Source organism: Podarcis tiliguerta (assembly GCF_965153285.1).
Source record: "Podarcis tiliguerta genome assembly, chromosome: 4".
In the NCBI taxonomy this organism is placed as follows: Eukaryota; Metazoa; Chordata; class Lepidosauria; order Squamata; family Lacertidae; genus Podarcis; species Podarcis tiliguerta.
In genome coordinates this window covers 69,831,532-69,852,618 of record NC_139537.1, presented here as the reverse complement: position 1 = coordinate 69,852,618, position 21,087 = coordinate 69,831,532, and the positions used below count along the sequence as shown (strand labels likewise).

At 38.3% G+C, this 21,087-nt stretch overlaps 1 protein-coding gene across 2 annotated transcripts; it reads right to left on the bottom strand.

Moving 5' to 3' along the window:
- Positions 1 to 213: 213 nt before the first annotated feature.
- TUBGCP5 (tubulin gamma complex component 5) lies at positions 214 to 20,312 on the bottom strand. 2 transcript variants are annotated; one of them, XM_083437709.1, is made up of 23 exons: positions 18,600 to 20,312; positions 16,418 to 16,471; positions 16,225 to 16,333; positions 15,549 to 15,645; positions 15,084 to 15,160; positions 14,347 to 14,479; positions 13,517 to 13,631; positions 12,874 to 12,963; positions 12,066 to 12,159; positions 11,656 to 11,902; positions 11,343 to 11,545; positions 10,872 to 10,987; positions 9,733 to 10,001; positions 8,723 to 8,921; positions 7,321 to 7,509; positions 6,601 to 6,783; positions 6,076 to 6,160; positions 5,843 to 5,963; positions 4,192 to 4,370; positions 3,626 to 3,751; positions 2,781 to 2,869; positions 1,772 to 1,872; positions 214 to 1,481 (listed from the first exon to the last, which is right to left on the bottom strand). In XM_083437709.1, the coding sequence occupies exons 1-23, from the start codon at positions 18,764 to 18,766 to the stop codon at positions 1,435 to 1,437; spliced, it is 3,090 nt and encodes a 1,029-aa protein (XP_083293835.1). In that variant the 5' UTR covers positions 18,767 to 20,312; the 3' UTR covers positions 214 to 1,434. The 2 variants fall into 2 exon arrangements, with proteins under 2 accessions (XP_083293835.1, XP_083293836.1); XM_083437710.1 differs by having other exon boundaries at positions 15,549 to 15,641; positions 18,600 to 20,169.
- Between the last annotated feature and the right edge of the window lie 775 nt (positions 20,313 to 21,087).

The following is a 21,087-nucleotide window of genomic DNA, read 5'->3' as shown; positions in this document are numbered from 1 at the left end:
TAGCATATATATAAATAAAATAAATAGTACTTACTAAAGTTGGTAAAGAGTTGTGTTCTCAACTACAGTAAGAGGCACAGTGTCATTTTTTTTTTATAGCAAGCTTGGTATTGCCTTAATAAAGAATTAACCAAAAGCTTCACACACACACCCAACAATATAAAAGGGAAACTACCGGTACCTTATAAAAGCAGCAAGAGTTACAACAGCCAGTTTTCAGACAGTAATATATTTATGGTCACGTGAAGGTCGAGTTACACAATCTTCTACAATCTTCATGATATATTTCCCATGAAATTCCTTCCAGAATCAAATCACTTGCTATCAGGTTTCATAAAAGGCAGTTACACTAGAAATGCATTAGCAGTATAGAGAAGGAAGTATTATCCTTACACATTATGTAAGCAGATAATGCAAACATAGTCCATCCTAATGCACCAGTAATGTTGCTAGCAGTTAAGATTACAAAGCTTAAAAATGAACATTTTGAAGCTGCTAGGAATGCCAAAACAAATGTTGGAATGTTGTGATGTGCAGTAAGTTAATGGTGGCATAAAGTGCCTTACCTGTGCTATTCATTTCCACACAAAAAAAAACAACACAAAAAAAACACAATTCAACAAAATAGTATCATTTGCCATAGCACTACAGCTGCTGGGATTTCAGTTGCAGGTGACATTTTATATTTTGAGAGCATGTGACAATTTATCTTGGGAAAAGGAAAAAGGAAGGCATCCAATGGCTCCGTTTGTGGAAAGCTCTCCCCAGGAAGGCTCACCTCATGCCCTCATTACATATCTTTAGGCACCAGGTGAAAAAGTTTCTCTATAACCAGGCCTTTGGTTGATGAAACATTCTATGGCCTTTTATGTGTTTGTGGGAGGGGGTTATTGGTTTGTTTATGTTTTATTATGTATTTTGCGTTCTTATTTTGCATTGTTATGTTGTGAACCACTCTGTGATCTCCAGATGAAGGGTGGTATGCTTATTAAATAAATAAAGGTTTCTGAATAAAACATTTCTGCCACTGCATTCAGGGACAGCCTGCAAGCTATGCACAGGAGCAAAGTTCACAGAAATTCTTTTAAAATTTTTCCTATACAGTATGCATTTTAGTAACTGTTCCTCACAGAGGAAAACAAAAGAATGACCTGATCGGATTAAATATTTCCTAATATATAAAATAAATGGTATACTGTATAAATAATTGCATTCAGTGTTTTATTTACAGATGAATGTGTTGTTGTTTTTTACAGTTTCAAGCACAAATATGTACATCCTAAAAATAATACTGCAATCCTGGGATCACTCAAAATGAAAACCCTGCCACACAGTTCAAAATATACTTCATGCAAGCAATCAGCATTGGACGATTACAATATTACACAGAAGATGTTGCAGGCGTTTGAGTAGTTTTATCACATCTGCATTTTACTAACTTTGTTCCATTCCAGCCATGAGAGACAAGGCTAAAGACTCCACTGTGAACCAAAACACAAAGTGAAATATTTTAATGTCTGGCATTTGTATTTTGCATAGTCTCAGAAGAGAAGAAAAATAGCATGTTGAACAAACTGGTTATGAAGTACATAGATTTCTAAAGAATCCTTGTTAATACACACAAAAATCTCCCCCTATAATTATCAGCAGATAACTATGCTTTAAAATTATTTAGAGACTGAAAGCGCTAAGAAAGCAGCACAATGCACTTTGCAGTAAATGCCTAACGGTATGAAAAATCAAATGTTACCTTTATTTTCTAAATACTTACAATGTGGGAAGGAACCTCTGCAGACTGCTTTGTTCAGTACTGTCACAAGAAACATGTGGCAGTTTTTAAAGTCAGATTCCATCTTCGTTATTGATTCCATCCTGACAACAGGGCAGAATATTTTAAGTAGACAAAAATAAAGTGGTAGTAAAAAATATAATAAAATTCGTTTTGAGAACAAAAAGGGTTCCTCTTTTCAGTAGGCTATTTTCACTTCTACCTGCTCCTTTCCATACTATTCTGGGGGGTCCCCACCTATTTTCAGGGGCTTTTGGTGGAAATCAGCAAAAATTGAACTGGATTAAACCCAAATCATTTTGACATTAGAATGTCTTAGCCAAATTTTTTATTGTAAATGCACAGGTACCTAGCAAATGGAAGGGTTTGTTCTTGATGTGGCCTCTATGACTAGTTTTTCCTCATTACTGTTCTTTACTCTAAAGGAGATGCATGAATATGCAGAAAATATATCCAGATATCAAGCTGTTTGAAATTAAAAAAAAAGATATAGGGGTCTACACAACACAACTGTTGTAACCCCTTTTAAAGATAGCTTTGCATCTTCAAAAGATCAAATTAAGTCACTGGCTGAGAAACTCATGATTCTCACACCATAAAAGCTCTTCAAACAAAACTTCAATGCATTCAATATTTCCCAGTAGCACCAATCAAAGAAAAATTATTCAGACCATACTGATCCTGTTTGGTACTTACACCAAGTTAAGGCTACATTAACTTAATACTTTCTACTGTTAAGCATCTAAAGGTTATAATTTATTTTATGAATGTATGATTTACAACCTTATCTTTAAAAAGCATGCTGATTTCAAGGCAACGTGTGCCCAGAGCTGATGAGATCTATCTTAAATCCATTTCATTCTTGGCCACGTGATTAGTCTCTTGCCTGTTCCACTGCATCCTAGCCAATATTTCATGTAAGGGATTAATGCCATTTAAAAGCCTAATGCAGTGAAATTATTACAATCCAAATTATTTTGTGTGTGCTTACTTCCAAGCTCCCAAACCAGCTTGCCAACGGTCTGCAAACATGAGTACTAGGTTCAGCACTTTCATTATAGCTTCTTTCACAAAACTAACCTGTAAATGACATTTTAAAAGTAGCAGCTGTGATCATAGTTCCATACTGAAGTTCAAGGCAGTTCCACTTCCCTAGTGCATTTTCCATTTTTTCCAGCTCTCCCAAGTGGTTCCACTGCTCTACCCAATGTAAAAGCTGTCCACCCAAAACTAGCATGGGCTGAGGGTTGTGCATGTGTCCCATCCCCATGGCTCTCCGACAGCAAAATAGCAGGATGTAAGTGCTAACTCCTAGTCAGGTAAGGCTAGGAGTTTCAGTGGTTGAGAAGGAGGAACTGCTTCCATTCAGCTTAGCACACACCTCCACAAGTTTAAGCCCTACCCCCAGGCTTTGATCCTGACATCCACAGCAGTATTGCACTGCAGAATCATTATAGTCCTTCCTCTTCTACCTACTGATAGAGAACATACACCCTCTATCAATTGTGAATGAACGAAGCCTTCTCAATGTTTTAAAACAGTTGTTTCAAGAGCTTTTGTAAATATAATAAACGCTCATTCAGATAAGTGTTTCAACAATTTATGCAAACAATTAAATCAAAATATTGGGCAAATAAAATATTCTAAGTCTCCTGGACAAACAATGAAAATGCTATTTTAAGAAGGTTAAGGAGCTCTGCTTACCCTCACAATGACCCAACAGATAATTTTTTGCTATAGCAGTTATATATGATATAAAACCCCTGAATAGAGTGCAAGTGTTATAGGTATTTGTTGTGCAAACTAAATACACCATAGTAGTCTAACTTGATGTACCTTTTCTCTCAGCAGGCAGCGATCATGGATTGTAGAAAGGTATCTGTAATGAATTTTAATCAGCTGGTCTAAATCTTTGGCTTCTTCTACTTGATGTTGAAATTCTAAACCTGTACTATGAAGAATCTTTAGAAAAAACAGAGTGCATAAATAGTGATTAAACTTTATGCTTAAATGTTGTCTTTAGCACACTTCTATGAACAATGTTTTACACCTCTAATTTTTCTTCAAGATCACAAGCTGAGCTGGCTATTAAACATTTTATGTTCTACAAAGGGCTTCTGTTTGCAGTACACAGAATTAAGAGGTCTGGCAAGAATACAGTAATATGGAAGGATCTATCACATGTTCCAAAAGCATTGTGACTTAGTAGAATTGGGTTATTCAGCATCTGAACAGCCACTGCTATTTTAAGCATATTCCAGAAATTAGCTAAAACCTAAATGAAGGAGATGTACTTCTGCCATACAAAGTGAAGGTCAAACTACGTGTACATATGTCAGAAGTCATCCTGGACTGTTAAGGAAAGTAGTATATTATTAATGAAATTATAATGCATCACATACTCTAGTCATGATGTAGTTATGCAGGCTGTTAACAAAATGCATTAGTTTCATCCTCAAAAGGAACATCCGATGAGTTTGTTGCTTAATGGGCTCCAACTGTGATCCAAAGTGAAGAAATGTCTCTTGTTCAAGTACAGCTCCTCCTTTGTTCTGGGGCTTTTCTGCAGCCCTGACTAGTTCTTAAAAGAGTTAAAGACAACAGAATAAGATATTACAGGAAATGGCACGACCGCAACTACAATTCTGCCATCATCAGCATCTGAACAGTTCAGGTGCCCTTAAATTCTTCAGTAGAAAAAAAATCTACTGATGCCAATAAACTGTTCAAACAGCAGAGGGCAGGGTTTCTTTGATGTAAAGACAACAAACATAAATCAGGATATCAATCAAATGCACAGGATCCACATTTTAGTAAAATCACTATAAACAGGGAAGAGTTAAAACTAAGTATTAAGATACATTTTTATTATAAGTAAGCTATACAACATTTTATAAAATCAAGAAATGCAAAAATAAAGCATTAAGCTTTATAGGATTTCATGAAGAAAAGAGGTAGGGAGTTTCCTACGGCTTGAATTTTTGTTTGAGTTGAAAAAAAACAAAGAACTTTAGTGCCCTGCCTGCTAGTTCCTATGACTATACAGAATAAACTACAGAAGGTACACAAAAAGGCAAACTTGCATAACCTAACAGAACCAGCCCTGACACTAACAGTCTGTTGAAGTAAAAATGAATGAAGGGTCTTGTGGTAAGTTTTTGTAAAAAAGTGCTACAATATTCTTTTTGCACAAAGAACAATTTGGGTGGCGAGTCAAGTGACAAAATTCAGTTTTTCTCAGTACAGACTATTTTTGGCAGAGCACACACAGCTCTGTATTGCAGATAAACAGCTAACCACATCTACTCCAGATCAGATATAGTTCAAAGCAATCTGCTTGCTCTTATTATAAACAAACAGTGAAGAATTCACAGTTGGAGAATGACAACATTCACACACAAGAGAAGGGTGAAAGGAGGCTCAAGGAGATAGCAGCAACTCCACAGTACACCAAGTTTTGCAGGAGTACAAAAAACTTTAGCGGAAAACTGTAAAAGTGGCAATTTCCCCACCTACCCCCCACAATAAGTCAAATGAGAAGTGAGAATGTTCAGTGGGCATGGAGTGCTCACTGACTGTTGGAGAGTGAGAATGAAATGGAGTCTTCTCAAAAAGGTCATGGCTGACTAGAATCCTAAACAGGTACATGGTACACTGCAACATCTTGTGACAGCTCCCACCTGTCCTTCTGATAACCAGCCACTATCTACTTATACTTTGCCACAATACCTTCTTTTCCATAATTCCTTCCCTTTACATGCTCTGGTTTGCCAGAAGCGGCTTAGTCATGCTGGCCACTTGACCTGGAAGCTGTACGCTAGCTCCCTCAGCCAGTAAAGCGAGATGAGTGCTGCAACCCCAGAGTCATCCGCGACTGGACCTAACGGTCAGGGGTTCCTTTACCTTTTACATTCTTTTTTGTCCTTTGCCCTATCTTCCCAGAAAGTATTGTGCTCTTCCAGAAGCTGGAAGCAGTGTAACTACAGTTCACCAATTATCAGTGTTATAGTTTCAGTTATACAGAATAAAAGAAGTGTCCTTGAATTACCTTACCATGAAATCGTAATACATCCAGACTATATTTGGCCCACTTTATTTGTAACAACAGAAGAAACACTTGGTTATAGATTTTTTGACACTCCACACTTATAACTATATCCACGGGCCAGGGGACCTAAGGAGGGAAAACATTATTGAAAACATTATTTCATTTCCCCCCAATCTATATATTACCTTATAATTAAACCATTATTGTATTTCAGTTCTTTAATTTAAACTAGTATTACCTTGTAGCTCAATATTAAGCCATCCAAGGTATGAACAGGAAGCTTCTTCTTTGCTATATCTATATTTTCACACAATATAGACAACCTGCATACAGAAACATATACTCGTTACCATTGTTTTGCTCTGGGAGCTAGGCAACTACTAGGCAAACAAAACAAATGCAAAATCAGATAAAATCAACACAGCTACAATTACTTCCGCTGCAAACTTTGTAAAAGGGTATTAGGTATCTATGCTCACAGAAATAGCTACAGTCTAAATAAGACAGAGAAACTTTAATACTCTCAAACTGGGTAGAATGCAAATGCAACAATAAAATGTATGTCTTTTAAACAGCCTTGGCTTTTCCAAATTATGGGGGGAAAGGCTATATTTCAAGTGCCATGGTTAGCAAGATGTGCAAGGCATCCTTTACTCTCCAAATACAGCCAAATAAACACTTTTTCTTAATCTTTTCCTAGTCGTACCAGGCTCTCCCCTCCTGCCCAAATGTACATTGTACATATATTCTGCATGCTTATTACCTTAAACTATCCTCTGGATAACGCTGTCCAACTGCCTCTTGGAGCTGGACATTAAGGAATGGTTCACTCTGCCATGTGTCTTTCTCTCTTATTTTATCAAAAATGGATGTATAGAAGTCATACATAGTATCACCAGCCTCAAGCAAGAAAAAGTTTCTCATAGCCTGCAAGTACTCTACCAGCCTAAGAAACAAAAACACACATTTATTCAAATTTCACTTCATCATACCTTTAATACTTAAGCTATGCTAGGAAACCTTCCAAATGTGAACCATTAAGGACACCGAGCTCAAAAAAATTTACTCTATATATATATATATACACACACACACACACACACACTAATACTAATAAACTTTATGGCTCAGAAGACCCAACTCCTGCAGTAAGAAAGCTGCATCTTGCCTTAAACTCTATTTTCACTATAGCACTGTGCTTGCCAATATTCTTCTGTCAGAGCACTAACTTTTTCTGACAACCATGTACCCACCCTTTCTATTGTTGAATTCTGTGATACTTTTGTCCCACTCTGCTGTTGCCCCTTTTGCAACAAGAGTGACCCAGATGCTTTCTCCATAAGGAATCAAGAAAGGCTGGGTCCCTAAGCTGAGTGAGTGAAGTAGTATCAATCACTAATGGCTCGAAATCTGATCTACTACTGCCTTAAGCATATTACAAGAACTAATAAAGTCTTCAGTGCATAACTATTTTAATTCTTACCTGTAATCTTTCTTCAACGTTTGCATTAAGTTTCCACAGCACTCCAGATACTGTTTGTCTATGTGAGGATAAAGACATGACCTCAATGTCAGTTCAAATGTCTGGCATGTAACTGATTCAGATGATCTATCCACGCAAACATCATCACCAGTAAGCGTCTCATGAAAACTGCCTTGTTCCAAGTACAACCTACAAAATAAAATAATAATAATAATAATATTTGACATGAAATGTCTTAAGAATCTTCTTTTAATACTAGAGATGTTTTGTGATGAGCAAAATCTACTGTAGAAATCCCATGAAGTTCCACCCCAAAGCAGGGAGACAGTTTGCCACAGGGTTTCTAGCTCTATAGCAGGATTCTGTCTGGAATACTGTGAATTGTGGGGAGGAGAGAGACAAAATTTATTTGGCATATTTTCTAGCTTCTGTGGGCCTTGCAACTTTTACAGCAACACATGCTGGCATCTAGAAACCTGTCACCAGCACCTACTAGTACAAAATTTCAGTGTAGGATGAAACCTGCCTTTGCAGATTGGGCCCTCTTACCAATCCCACAGCCTTCTGGACAGACCCTAACAATCTTTAGGTGCTAGATGACCTTCTGGAACTTATCAGAATTTCCCTCTCCCCCACTTAAAAAACCCCAGCCCAATTCTAATTCAGTGGTGCCTTGGTTCTTGAACTTAATCCATTCCAGGAGTCCGTTCAATTCCCCAAACGGTTTGACAACCAAGGTGTGGCTTCCAACTGACTGCAGAAGATTCCACACTCAATCGGAAGCCACATTGGATGTTTGGCTTCCGAAAAAAGTTTGCAAACCGGAACACTCTGGGTTTGTGGTGCTCAGGATCCAATTTGTTCAGGAGCCAAGCTGTTCGAGAACCAAGGTACCACAGTAGTTTATTTCTATGAACAGTAATCTTTGGGCTGGTGATAAGCAAAACATATCATTAAAACCAAGCTACAAGGCGCAACATTATAATCAAGCTTTGACAGATTCATATTATTCAGAAATTTGTGACTATTTACCCTCTTCCTCACCCCCCAGACTCTCATGATTCTCTCACAAACTGGAAAACAGACACACAATCTAACCAACTCATCGTGTACTTCCTCAGACACAGTGTATCTCTAAGAGGGAAAATACCTACCTAAAATCAGCAACAGGTTTTGCTGCTGTGTTTTTACATTTTAGATCCAGACAAGGCAATAAAGATTAATGATGTATGGCTTCTGAAGGCTATACTGTACTGTGACAAGCTGCCTCTCAGCAACTTGGATTTCAAGTCACACGCCAGCTGCCTGAACAGCAGGAATTCCCCAATATGCGCTTGGTAGAATCTGACTTTGGACAGTGACACAGTAGGGAGAATCAATTATTTTGAATCTCTTCTATTACCTTGCAAAATTAATAGCCAGCAAGGGATCGTGAACATCATCCAGCTCTAAGTGTCTTGCTGCAATAGACTGCATCTTTATTAGACTTTGCTTGGTGGCCTGCTGTTCTGTAATGATATCTTGAACAGGTTCCTCCCCGTGCCGTAGGCGTGACTGCACAGACTCCAGAAATAATGTGTACAAGCTCTTCCTCTCTGCATCTGAATAGGGCAGAGATATGTAGGTTATTATTTACTTTTCAGAAATAGCTGTTTGTTGTAAGCCACAATAAAAAAAGAAAGACAAAAGAAGAAATGAACTATTTTTATCTCTCAACTGAGTTCAGAAAAAAAAATTAGGAGGTGCTTCAAGGTAGGATTCTCAAACACTGTAATCCTATTTAACACATAACACTTGCGCTCCTTATTGCTTCTAATGCTCCAGTAATGTTCAATAAAGAAACAATAGTCCATCTGTCAGAGTAGACCCCTTGGTGCATGTTTGATAGCGCACTTGAGTCTTACGATTACAAACCATTGACTGCGCAATGCATACTGGGATATTTTCACAAGATAAAAGTTTCACATGAAAACAATTGTGTGGCGATGGCAATTTAAACAAACATTTGCCTCCACAAAATGGAAAAGTTAGGTTTGTAAAACATCCTTTAAGGAAAAAAGAAAACAGATACCAGAAAATAGCATTTATCTTGGTATTTTACACTGTTATGATACTATTTTCTGGGCTGGCTAAAAATTAACAATAATGAAAAATCATTTAAATTCAAATATAATCTATCAGTAGTCTAATAATTGATTTTTAAGATTTTTAACAATTAAACGGGTAAAATTCAGTGGAAAATAGAGGGAGCTATATCGGAAATATTAAATACCAACCAATATACCAAAGCTAATTTTTCAATGCTATTCCATTACTATGTGGCCTGCATTTTCACATGCAATATGAAGTGCTGGATGCCACTAAAACCAGGGATAATAATAACATTTACACAGTAAAATAGGGTTTTATCACCTCTTGATGCAGCCTGCTGTGGAGAACCATCTGTGCATTGCAAGTTCTTCAACAACTGCATGGACTTTCCAGCCATAATGATCTGTTTTAATACAGGTTTCAGAAAAGAGACCATGGTATGCTGTCTACTTGAGGGTGCCTGATCACTGCCAGAACTGGCACTAGCATTATCACTCATTTTTTCTTCATTCTCTGTCTTTTCCGACACACTATACAAAGTGTAGGTAGCATACCAGAAATCCCTATGGTTAACTGGAACATTTTTGTTTCTGCAAAGACAGACATGCAACCATTAGTTCTTCCTTAGGAAACTATAACACTTCCTTATTCTTTATATCATGACAATGATTGAAAATAGCCTGAAGCAGGTGATCAAGATAAAGAAAAACATTCAACCACAAGTTTAAATATTTGGGGGGTCTTGTTAAGGTTCAGAATCCACAGAAACAGCTTTGAACTGTAATGCAAACATTCTGATTGAGAAAATACTAAGTTTTTAGAACTAAGATTTACAGATCAACAGGATAAGGCTCTTAGATATCGCAACACATATCTGCGTCAAGGCTTTACTGAACACATAACAGTAGTTAAATGATGTTATAAAGCACAAACTGGCCATGGCATTACAAACGTCTTAAGCAGGAACACTGAACAAAAGGAACTGCAAGCATAAGCACTTGTAGCAAATATGCCTCTGAGTTTCCTTCAACCCACATATTCATGATTTAAAAATCCCAAGCTCACTTTCTACAATTAACATTCAGTGAATAATATTCTCACAAAATTAAACTTAAGTTCCAATACAAGGTGCACCACTATAATATTTTTCATTAAAAAAATTATCCTAAATATAGCTTGCTTGTCATTTTATTAATTACAATCACCCAGGTTAATTCAATTGTCCTGGCCTGTCTCAGCCTTGCAGAAGATGAAGATTACAAGTCAGCTGCATTTTTACATGGGGTCTCTTATGGTCAAGGGAGACGAAACCCTATGACTGCACAGGAAGCTGGTAGTTAGCAAGGGGGAAAAGTCTCACATGTACAGTACTGCTTTTGGGTTCAGATACTGCCATATAGGAAGTGTTCTCTGCCCTAAGAAACACCAGTATATCCAAAAGACAAGTTCATTATCCCTACCTCTGAATAATAAATTCTTTTGCAGGATCAAATAAGTTACCATGGACAATCCATTCATCCACTGTCTGTAAATATGGCCTCACTGTTTCAACCCAGAGAGAAAACAAGAGGGATACCTGCAATGAAATTTTAAACAGGATTATTGGGTGATTTATAAATATTTCATGAATTCACGAGTAAAGCATATATAGCCTCTCCAATGTGTTTACAGTATAGAGTCAAGGAAAACGATATGCACATATAGAAAGCATTTTATCTTTTCTGCAAACAGCATACAATGAATTTCGAATCCTAACTATCACAATCAGCTGTACATTTATAGTTTTGCAGAACATATTGTTTGAGCATAGAAAGACACTACAAGTGCCTCTTGTATATTAAAGCATTTATAATTTACGCCTAGTCATCAGTTGACTGATGTAATAACTTATTTTTCTCCTAAAGAAATCATGATGAACAGCTTCTACATACCGTTTGTTCAGAGGCTTCCCCAACATTATCATAGTCAAGAATTGCTTTGTACAGGGTATTGAGCAAATGAGATGCTCTTACAACATTGCGAGTGTCAGGAGGTACTTCTGCTACTCCAGTGCTAAAAACCTTATGAAGTATATTGAGCTGAGCTAATCGATGTGATAACTTATCCATGACTATGGAAAGAGTGATTGTTGCATCTGTAGAACAGAAATATAGTGATGTTTCATAATGCGTGGTTATTAATTCACATCTTGTACTTTCACAACAGACTTATGGAAACTCTTCTACTTAATCCAAAGTATATTACCTTTGTTGATTATGCTCCTCTCAATTTCGGTAAGTTCTTCTTTGAAACTTATGAAATATTTATAGAGGGCTCTCATGAAAGCTTGATAGGTTCTAAATGGGGCTTCTGCCGATTTCTTGGGAGTAGAAATGATTCCATGTATTCCACTTTCTGAGCTGTGACCCATTATTTCATCAATAAACTTCTGCAGCCTAAATACAACTTGCCCATATGCTGCTATCCGCTCCAACATTGATCTTAACGAGTTCTGCAAAACAAATGTGGTTTCGTTTAGTCTTTAGTATTAACACTCCAATATAGAAAACTCAGAGGGTAAGATATCATCTTTTGCAAGCAATCCTTCTTCCATGTGCCAATATAAGGCTTTCTTTGCACCTTGATTACTGATCTAGATTGATCACTGAACTTACGTGGGTCAAATGAGTCACCATGATGTCATTTCTCACAGTAATCTTTCCATCATTCAGTTGAAATATAAACAGATTTTTTACGCCTGAAAGCAGCCTGTAAAAGTAAGAAGAACTGACTTAGCATGTACAAAACACAGTTCAACATACTACAATTTTTTAAGACTGCAGAAACATCATTATATATACAAAATATATGATATATTCAAAAGGACCCCAGACAAATATTAGGTCTTACAAGTTTGACTGATTTGGACATACCTTTGGATTAGATCTATGTGTTGGTGAAATGGTGGCATGGATAAGTAGTTTTGTAATAGCCCACAATTAATTTTGGGGAAATTGTAGTCATTTTCTCCATCAAATTTTCATGAGGCAGGCCCAACTTGACAGAGTATGCCACAAGAAAATGATTTGAAGACTGCATTAAGAAGCTGCTTATTTTTCAAAGTTGTGATATTCATATTGTTAATGCTTGAGGGGGGAAAACAGCTTGATTTTGAGTAACACAATTTTCATTGTATCTCTCACTGACAAGAGGCATGCTAAAATGCATTAAATTTACAGAAGAAAGGTAGCAAGGTCTTTTGAGATCACATTTAGAATTATTGTATTTCAAGTGCAATGCAAAGCATTAAATTCCTTCTAAAGCTGCTCCTTCTAAAGCTATTGCAATACCAGAATTGTCATCATGAGTGATGGTGTTGAAGTAAAGGAATAGCATAACCACATGAGTCTGAATGTTGAGAGTATTCCATGAAAGAACATTAAACAGATTTCAAGTGGTAATTTCTTTAGTCCTGCTACTTACCAAATTGTTTCACGAATGACTTGTGTTTCAGTAACAATAATTTTTTCTTCCGGCATGTACAAGGGATCACTAGTATATAAGTGCTGCTCCCTAGAAGGAAAAATCATCATTATTTTTTACAACCAAAATTGCTGGTAACCAGTATCAAATGTTATTCCTTTTATTTGCTCCTCTCCTGCAGATCCAATGTACTTAGGGAATCAAATGAATCATTTCTGCTTTATTTCTATTTTTAATGCATATGAACTACTCTGTTTCTAGCTTGAAAAGCTCTTTGAATATTTTAAATGCATCACTTCCTTTCAAGAGTTGCATGCTATGCTTAAATTGCAAACTGCCTACATAATTTCTGACACCATTATGACATAAGAATAACACAGTCCCAAGACGTTTTGTAATCCATCAGAGATATTCGTGACAGTTTCAGGAATCTAAGCATTTCTTCATACATATTAAATTCAGTTTTATCATTAGTACACATATATACAAAATAACCAGAGAGGGGAGTGTAGGGCAGGAATCAACCCAATATAGCATTTCATAGCATGCAATGGCATCTGCAATGGGTTTTTTAGAAATTATCGTAAAATAGTAGTCAGCTGATCATAAATTATATCCTCCCAACACAAAATTAACTACTTACCATACAGCCGCTAAATTGGAATGAAAATGCAAACTATGGGGGAAACGAACTCCTCTGCCAGTCCAGTATTGAGCAACTACATGTTGCTCTAGCCAGGTACGTGCATCAGGTTCACCTGCATAAAAGATATTTCACTCCAGTTTCCATTTACATAGAAAACTTTATAAGGTAAATAACAAGAGCAATCCTAACATGACTATGGAGAATAATGCCACACTGAGTTTAACATGGTTTCATCTCAGGTAAGTTTACAGGATCCTAAATCTCAGGAGCAATAAGGCAAACTGAAATAGGTGTCAATTTGAAAATTCACAAACTAGAAACAGATGTTTTCAGAAGCAGAAAAACAATTTAGACCCATGGTCACTAAGATTATTGGTTGACCAGGAAGCTGGACTCAAAAACGGCATCTCTTCTATACTGAGCAAGAGCCTAACAACTCTCCTACCATGAAACTGCCTGAAAACAAAATACAAACATGTAGTGGTAAGAGCATATTAGAGGGGGAAGTGTCCAATGATAGGCTGGAACCTACCTCATAGTGCCTTGGTGCCTAGCAACTCTCTCAAAAGGGAATTTGGCTATAGCTTAACTGAGGGCCCCTCCTACTATGGAGTTCAACCAAAGAGAGGCCACCAAACATTCTGGTTTGTTGCCAAAACATAAACTCTAGTTTTCCTGCTTTGTGGAGTATTGAGACTTGCCAGCTCAAGTTTCAATATTAACTATACAAACTTTCATAAAGTTCAAAGCAATTAGCCAGATGACAGCAATATGCTTCACAAAAGGTAAAAACTCTAGCCAAATGAAGCAAGTCTTGAAGAACAAACCTTTCCATGTGACATGTGATGACTTCTTGTTTTGATCCTGATCTTCTTGGGGAGTCCTGTCCACCTGAATGCCAGAGTCTTCTCTACTCAATGGTTCAGTATCTTCATCATCATCACTTACGTCAGACCACTCCTGTAAAACATAAGCATACAAAGTATATTTTAATTCAAGACAGGTGGGAACCTTACAATGCATTTTTACAAAATAAAATGAACATTTTGTTGGACAAGAAACACAATCAAGTTTAGAAAATGTATTACTGTATGTCTTAACAGATAAATCAGATCCCCCTTCAACCTATTAACAATGCCTTTCTTCACAAGTTCCATCACCAAACACCCTAAAAGCATAATCACTGCCTCATTAATTTAGATTAAAAAATCTATCTAGCTCGCCACTCCTCTTTCAACACTGGCCAGTCAAATGCCACAGAAAAGCTTTTCAGCAGAGCATAATAATGGAATGCTCTCCCCAGAGAGGCTCAACTGCATATTTGTTGTGTGCTTTAAGTGCCAAGCAAAAAAATTCCTCTTCTCCCAGACCTTTGGCTAATTAAACAATCCATGGTCTTTTAAAGGGGGGCGGGGAGTTGTTTTTGTTTCTTACTATGTAAGTAAGTCATAATAAAAATAATAAAAAGCAGATGGATTTACAGAAGTCTTTGGTCTGCAGAAATAGTTCCCCAGTTTTCCAATGTATCCTGTGACTTTATAATGCAGCTCTATGTATTACTTACTGGTGTTTCTAAATCAGGACCATAGTCAAATTCTTCACCTTCCATCAAGTATTTCCTCCAATCAAATTCTTCTTTTTCTAGATTAAAACAAAAAAGCAGGTCTGTAGTTTTGGGATACTCCTGGATCCAACATTGTCACTGAAGGCTCAAGTCACCTCTTAGCATAGCAAACAGGTAAGAAATCAAAAAATTAATAATCCCATTTCTTCCAAGAACATGACAACTATGTAAGTAGTCTGAACTACTACAATGCAGAGAGATATGGAAAAGCTAAATAATAGTATACATTATTTATTATACATAATTATATTTCAATATACATGGACAATCTAATACTAATAACTCACAAAATAAAAAGAAATTGGTATGAGATTAACAATCATGTTATATAAAGGTTTCAAAAGGGATGAAACGTCCAGTTTTCCCATTTGGTTCCTGAATTATGTGTAATATATGAAAACCTACCCACTTCTTTCTCTCTTGGTTTTTCTGCATAACTGGTGTTGGAAGGAGAATCAGACAAGCACAACAGAAGAGAGAGTATGGCATAATGGGCATCTGTCTTAAACGGAAGACAAACAAATAATTCAGTGGAGGAAATGTATTTGTCAATAGTTATGGAAATGAATAGACTGGCCTTCTAATACAACAATATATTTCGAAATGCAAAATAAAAGCTTCAGTTTATCACACATCTCAATACAGCAGTAAAAGGATCACGATGCAGAATCACATGAAAAACAAGACACTAGGCTACATAACAGTGCATTTCAATTAGCTGAAGTCCGTATTTCATAATAATAGCTTTTAATCTGCACAAATTGGTCAGAGAAACATTACTAAAACTGGAATTTACTGCCTTCATGGTAAACCCCCAACTGTTTGAACAATTCAAGTTCTTAGTACAGATATTTAAAATGCTGCTAAGCACAAAATGTTTGCTGTGTTGATAAATTAATAAGTAAATTATATATATAAGAGCTAGAATATATATTATGAAGCAGTTAATACAGTTAAGTTAGAACAGGAAATTAGAACTATAAGGACTCTGTAAATATAGACTACTTGTTCTCCATGGTATATTCCTTATTTAGAAAGAAAGAATACAACACAACTGAAATCTGTTTTCTAAACTGCATACCTTTGTTCCTTCAGTGGTTGGAAGCGGAGAATTCAGAAACTCTTCTGTTAAACTCTTCCAGCTTGCGGCTTTAACAAGGTCTGAATGAACTATCAGCTTTTCATAAATCCTGTATCAAAAAGTTCAGTGCTTATAAGTAAATCTGTCAACAGAAAACAACTAATCCAATGTCATAAAAATAGAAATGTCTTACCCCTCTATTATTTTGTCCACTTTGTGCTGGCTGACATCAAGAAATTGATGAAACCTAAAGAAAAAATAATAAAATATCAATTGCACCACATAGTTTAATTTTTCAAAAGTTTTGCAAGTATGCAAGTAAGACTTGCAACAAAATGTTGCAGTGTGGAGGACTCCTGTTGACTATTCCAGCCAGCCAGCCCCTTTTCTAGGATACTCCATTCTGCTGCTCATTCCACCCAGATTTTTCCTTTCTCCCCAACCCTGTCAGTTAGCATTCCACGACCAGTGATCATGCCCAGTCCTCAATAGATTTATTTTTGGGGTTCCTCCTTAGTGCTTAACTTCTACCGATTTTTTATGTCTACTAACCTTGTATCTTTTCATACCCCTCTCTTGTAAGTGAGTGGTGGAGTTTTGGCTACAGAAGCAATGGCATTCACAGCCTGAATATTTTATATCTCTCAAGCATGAATTGGAAGTAAAATGCCACTATTCCTAACCATTGACCATGGTGGCTGCAGTTAATAGGAGTTGTATTCTAAGAGTGCAGGAAGCTGCCTTATAAAAAGTCAGACCCCCGCATATCCAAGTCAGTATTGTCTGCAATGACCAGAAGCAACTCCTCCAGGTTTCAGAAAGGGACATTCCCATTCTTAACTAGAGTTGCCAGGGGTTGCAACTAGGATCTTGTGCATAAAAATCAGATGTTCTACTTCTAAGCTACATTCTACTTCTAGAAAAAAACAAAAAATTCTATACGCACTTATACAGCAGCATAGGAAGTTGCCTTATGTAGTTAGAACATTGGTCTATTTAGCTCAGTATTGTCTCAGTATTGTGGTGCATGCTCTAGTTATCTCCCACCTTGAACTACTGCAATGCGCTCTATGTGGGGCTAACTTTGAAGATGACCTGGAAACTACAGTGGTACCTCAGGTTACAGACGCTTCAGGTTACAGACTCCACTAACTCAGAAATAGTACCTTAGGTTAAGAACTTTGCTTCAGGATGAGAACAGAAATTGCGAGGGAGGCCCCATTAGCTAAAGTGGTACCTCAGGTTAAGAACAGTTTCAGGTTACGAACGGACCTTCAGAACAAATTAAGTTCTTAACCCGAGGTACCACTGTACAACTAATCCCGAATGCGGCAGCTAGACTGGTGACTGGAAGTAGCTACCGAGACCATATAACGTCCCTATTTTCATTGGAGAAACGGAGGGTATGGAGTTACGCGAGCCAAGTAGATGTCACTATACAACCTTTAGAAGACACTGGAAAGCAGACCCATATAGGGATGTGTTTTTTTCAACCTTTCATGTTTTATTATGTTTTTATATATGTTGCAAGTTGCCCAGAGTGGCTGGGGAAACCTAGTCAGTTGGGTGGGGTAAATAATAAAAGTTTATTATTTTATTTTATTTATTTATTATTGAATGAATGAACCCTGTACCCTGATGGATGGATGGAATTTATATACCCCCTCCCCCATATCTGGAGGTCTCAGGGTGGTTCACAGAACAAAACTGAAATACAAAACTACTATATATATATATATACACACACACACACACATATACACACACATATATATACATACACACACACATATACACACACACATATATATACATACACACACACATATACACACACACATATATACATACACACACACACATATACACACACACATACACACAGTATAATCAAAATAAAAACAACAACCCAATAACACCCCTCTCCAAAAAAAGGAGCCACATTTTAAAAAGTCAAAGGGTGTCATAGAATATTATTATTATTATTATGGAATAGGACATCCCTATTTTCATGGGAGATCTGTTGGAGGGTATTAGGAAGGTTGGCTACAAATGTACTAAACAACTCGGGGCTGGATCCAGTCTTAGCCAGACTTAGGGGGGTAAACCCAATGAAACCAGTGGGCCTTCTCTGAAGTGTGACTAAGCCTGGATCCCACCCATCAACCCATTCCTCTACTGCGGTCACTGGTCAGGATGGGGCTCTCTTCCACCCCCCCTTCCTTAACCCACATAGGTGGCCAATGGGAGGCCAAGGCGGAGACTTCCAACCGGTAACAGGTGAAACTGGTCGCGCGCCTCTCCAGTCTCCCGCCCCTCCCCTCACCAACCGCCGCTCTGGGCGCGAGCCACGCCACGCCCCCCAGGTAACGGACCTGAAGTTGGACCAGGAGAAGTTCAGCGCCGCCTGGAAGTGGGCGGCCTCTTCCTTGCTTTGCCCGCTCAGGCCGGTTACCCTCCGGATCAGCTCCCGCAACGTCACGTCTTGCTCCTGCTCGAAGCGGCTCCAGTGCGCGGGGGGTGTCGTCGCTGCTGCCGCCATCGCCAAACAGGCCTCCTGAGCGAGGCAAGAAGCTGAGCGGATTTTTTTTCCCGCCCTCCTCCCCCTCCTATGTGGTCACCTTTCGGCGCTTCCGTTTGTTTTCGGTCGCCATCGTCCACATAACATCTCGCGGCAAGTACCGCGAGGTTTCCGTTCCCCGATTCTCCAGGAGGAGGGAGAGGGAGAAGGAGGCTCTTTCCTCCCCATCTTCTACGCATGCGCCTTTCGCTTGCTTATTAAAACTCTGGAGGTTTTATTTATTAGAGGGTTGTGTTTTGGCAAGCAGCTTCTTGGATGTTAATTTGCAGCTTAAAAAAAAAAAAGTAAAACTTTCAATGTACCCCCGTAATGTCTGCGTCAGAAAAGCTGTATCGGGATTTGAAATCTCCTATTGAAAACACAAGGATTCAACATTTGTGTAAAGCATCGTGATTTATTCTCAGTTTTTTGGCTCGAAAATAGGAAGGAATCAAATCTCACTCTTCAGTTTCTGCAGCTGCAATCCTGTGCATACTTATTTAGAAACAGTCCCATCCACGCTGTGGAATTTACTTCTGTGTAAGCATGCCTAAGATTACACTGCAAAACTTTGTTTTCCAGCTATTTTCAACCAACAGCTTTTCCCCATTTATATAACTATGGTGAAGCCCTTAGTCGTGTTAATATTAGCAGGAATAGTTTGGTGTCTGTGGTAGAAACTAGTAGTAGTTTAGTGGTGTTGCCTTAATCATTGTCAACATCCAGTGGCAGAATTTGGGCTCTCAAAATTTCAGCGGCTCCCTGTATATCGCTAAAAATTTTGCCCTCCCCCTGCGTCTCACGCTCCATTGTACAGCATTGTTGTGGTGCTGCCTGCAATGGGTACCCAGTGTGGCCGCACTAATCGCGCTACCCAAAAACTACTTCTGCAGCTTCTAAAGAGACATTGGGATCCTTTCCATGTAGAAGACATGAGAAAGCCCAGCTAAAGCAGATTCTTAAGTTTGTCTTCATCCACATGCCTTTCTCTTCTGAAGCATTTATTACTTTTGCCCAACCCCACACTCCTTTACATTAACTTCAGTCAATGACAGAAGAGCACCTTTCCTGAAGTGGGAGGAGAGTCTCTTCAGAGCTTGTGGGACATAGACCTTCTTTCCCCAACAGCAGGCCTGGGTTGACGGTGTACTGGCAAAAACAGTTCTAGTAAACAAAACTTATTGGCAGCCCACTTTTGCTTGGGGTTGCTAGATGTTACTGTGTTACACTCCTGAGATTTTGTGCACCTTAATCTGGTTTCGGAAACCAGATTTTCATTTCGACTAAAATTATATTTTTTGTCTGTGTTTTTATACTGAAACAGAATGTGTGATCATTTTTCAGTTCAGGTGAACTTCAAAACATGAAATGTTGTTTGCTGCACCTAGTAAGTTTTATAATATTATGCTTATACTCCTATGCATGTTCGTTCATAAGTAAATCCCACTGTGTTCAATGGGGCGTACACTCAGGAAAATATGCATAGAATTGCAGTCTTAGAGTTGTATAGATGGGATCGCAGCTGGATGGTAGTTGAATGAAAATGATATAGCTGAGACCAGTGGCGTAGCGTGGGTTGTCAGCACCCGGGGCAAGGCAAGTAATTTGCGCCCCCTAACCCGGGGCAAGGCAAGTAATTTGCGCCCCCCCCCCCGCTGCACTGTCCCTCCCCCAGATAGTCCCTCGCTCTCTCTCCGCACCGCACCGCACGCCTGGCACCCTCCCCTCCACAGTGGGCGGCGACCCAGCGGCTCGGATCGGATTCGCACAGCCAGCACTGCAGTGAGAGAGAGTGAGTGAGCCAGGTAGGGGCAGAGAGCTGCGAGTGCGAGCGCGCCCCCCCCCCAGATGTTGCGCCCGGTGCGGCCGGCCCCCCCCCCCTGCACCTCCCACGCTACGCCACTGGCTGAGCCTGGAAACACTTATTCTGCCCTTTTATTCTAATCAAATACGTTTTATGCAGTAACATATTTCCAAAGGGATATCGTTGCAAGTCTCAGTTCCTTTTACCTGTTGAGGATTAAGTTGAGGAATAGTGCTTTTAATCCATGTTGGGAACCAGGCCTGACCTTTACAAATGCTAATGAGCATTCTCCTTGCATAGCCTGTCACGTTCATCTATATTCATTTTGCTTTCATTGCTTTTTCCAATAGAGCTTTCAAGAATGTCTTGCTTCACTGAAAGTTTCCCAAGATTACTATATTAGTACTGTTTGCATGTTTCCTGTTAAATGCAAACGGTAATAACTGGAATTTTCTTAGATAAGTATCTTTTTCTTTAATAACACTGTGTCAAAAGTGTT

What these genes read in the sequence shown, in the direction of transcription:
- TUBGCP5 (XM_083437709.1), bottom strand. Translation starts at nt 18,766, where the DNA reads ATGGCGGCAGCAGCGACGACACCCCCCGCGCACTGGAGCCGCTTCGAG. An exon ending in GTCATTCGTGAAACAATTTG is followed by an intron (nt 12,160 to 12,873) that starts GTAAGTAGCAGG and finishes TTACTTTTACAG; the next exon opens with GCTGCTTTCAGGCGTAAAAA. An exon ending in AAAGAATTTATTATTCAGAG is followed by an intron (nt 10,002 to 10,871) that starts GTAGGGATAATG and finishes CTGTCTTTGCAG; the next exon opens with AAACAAAAATGTTCCAGTTA.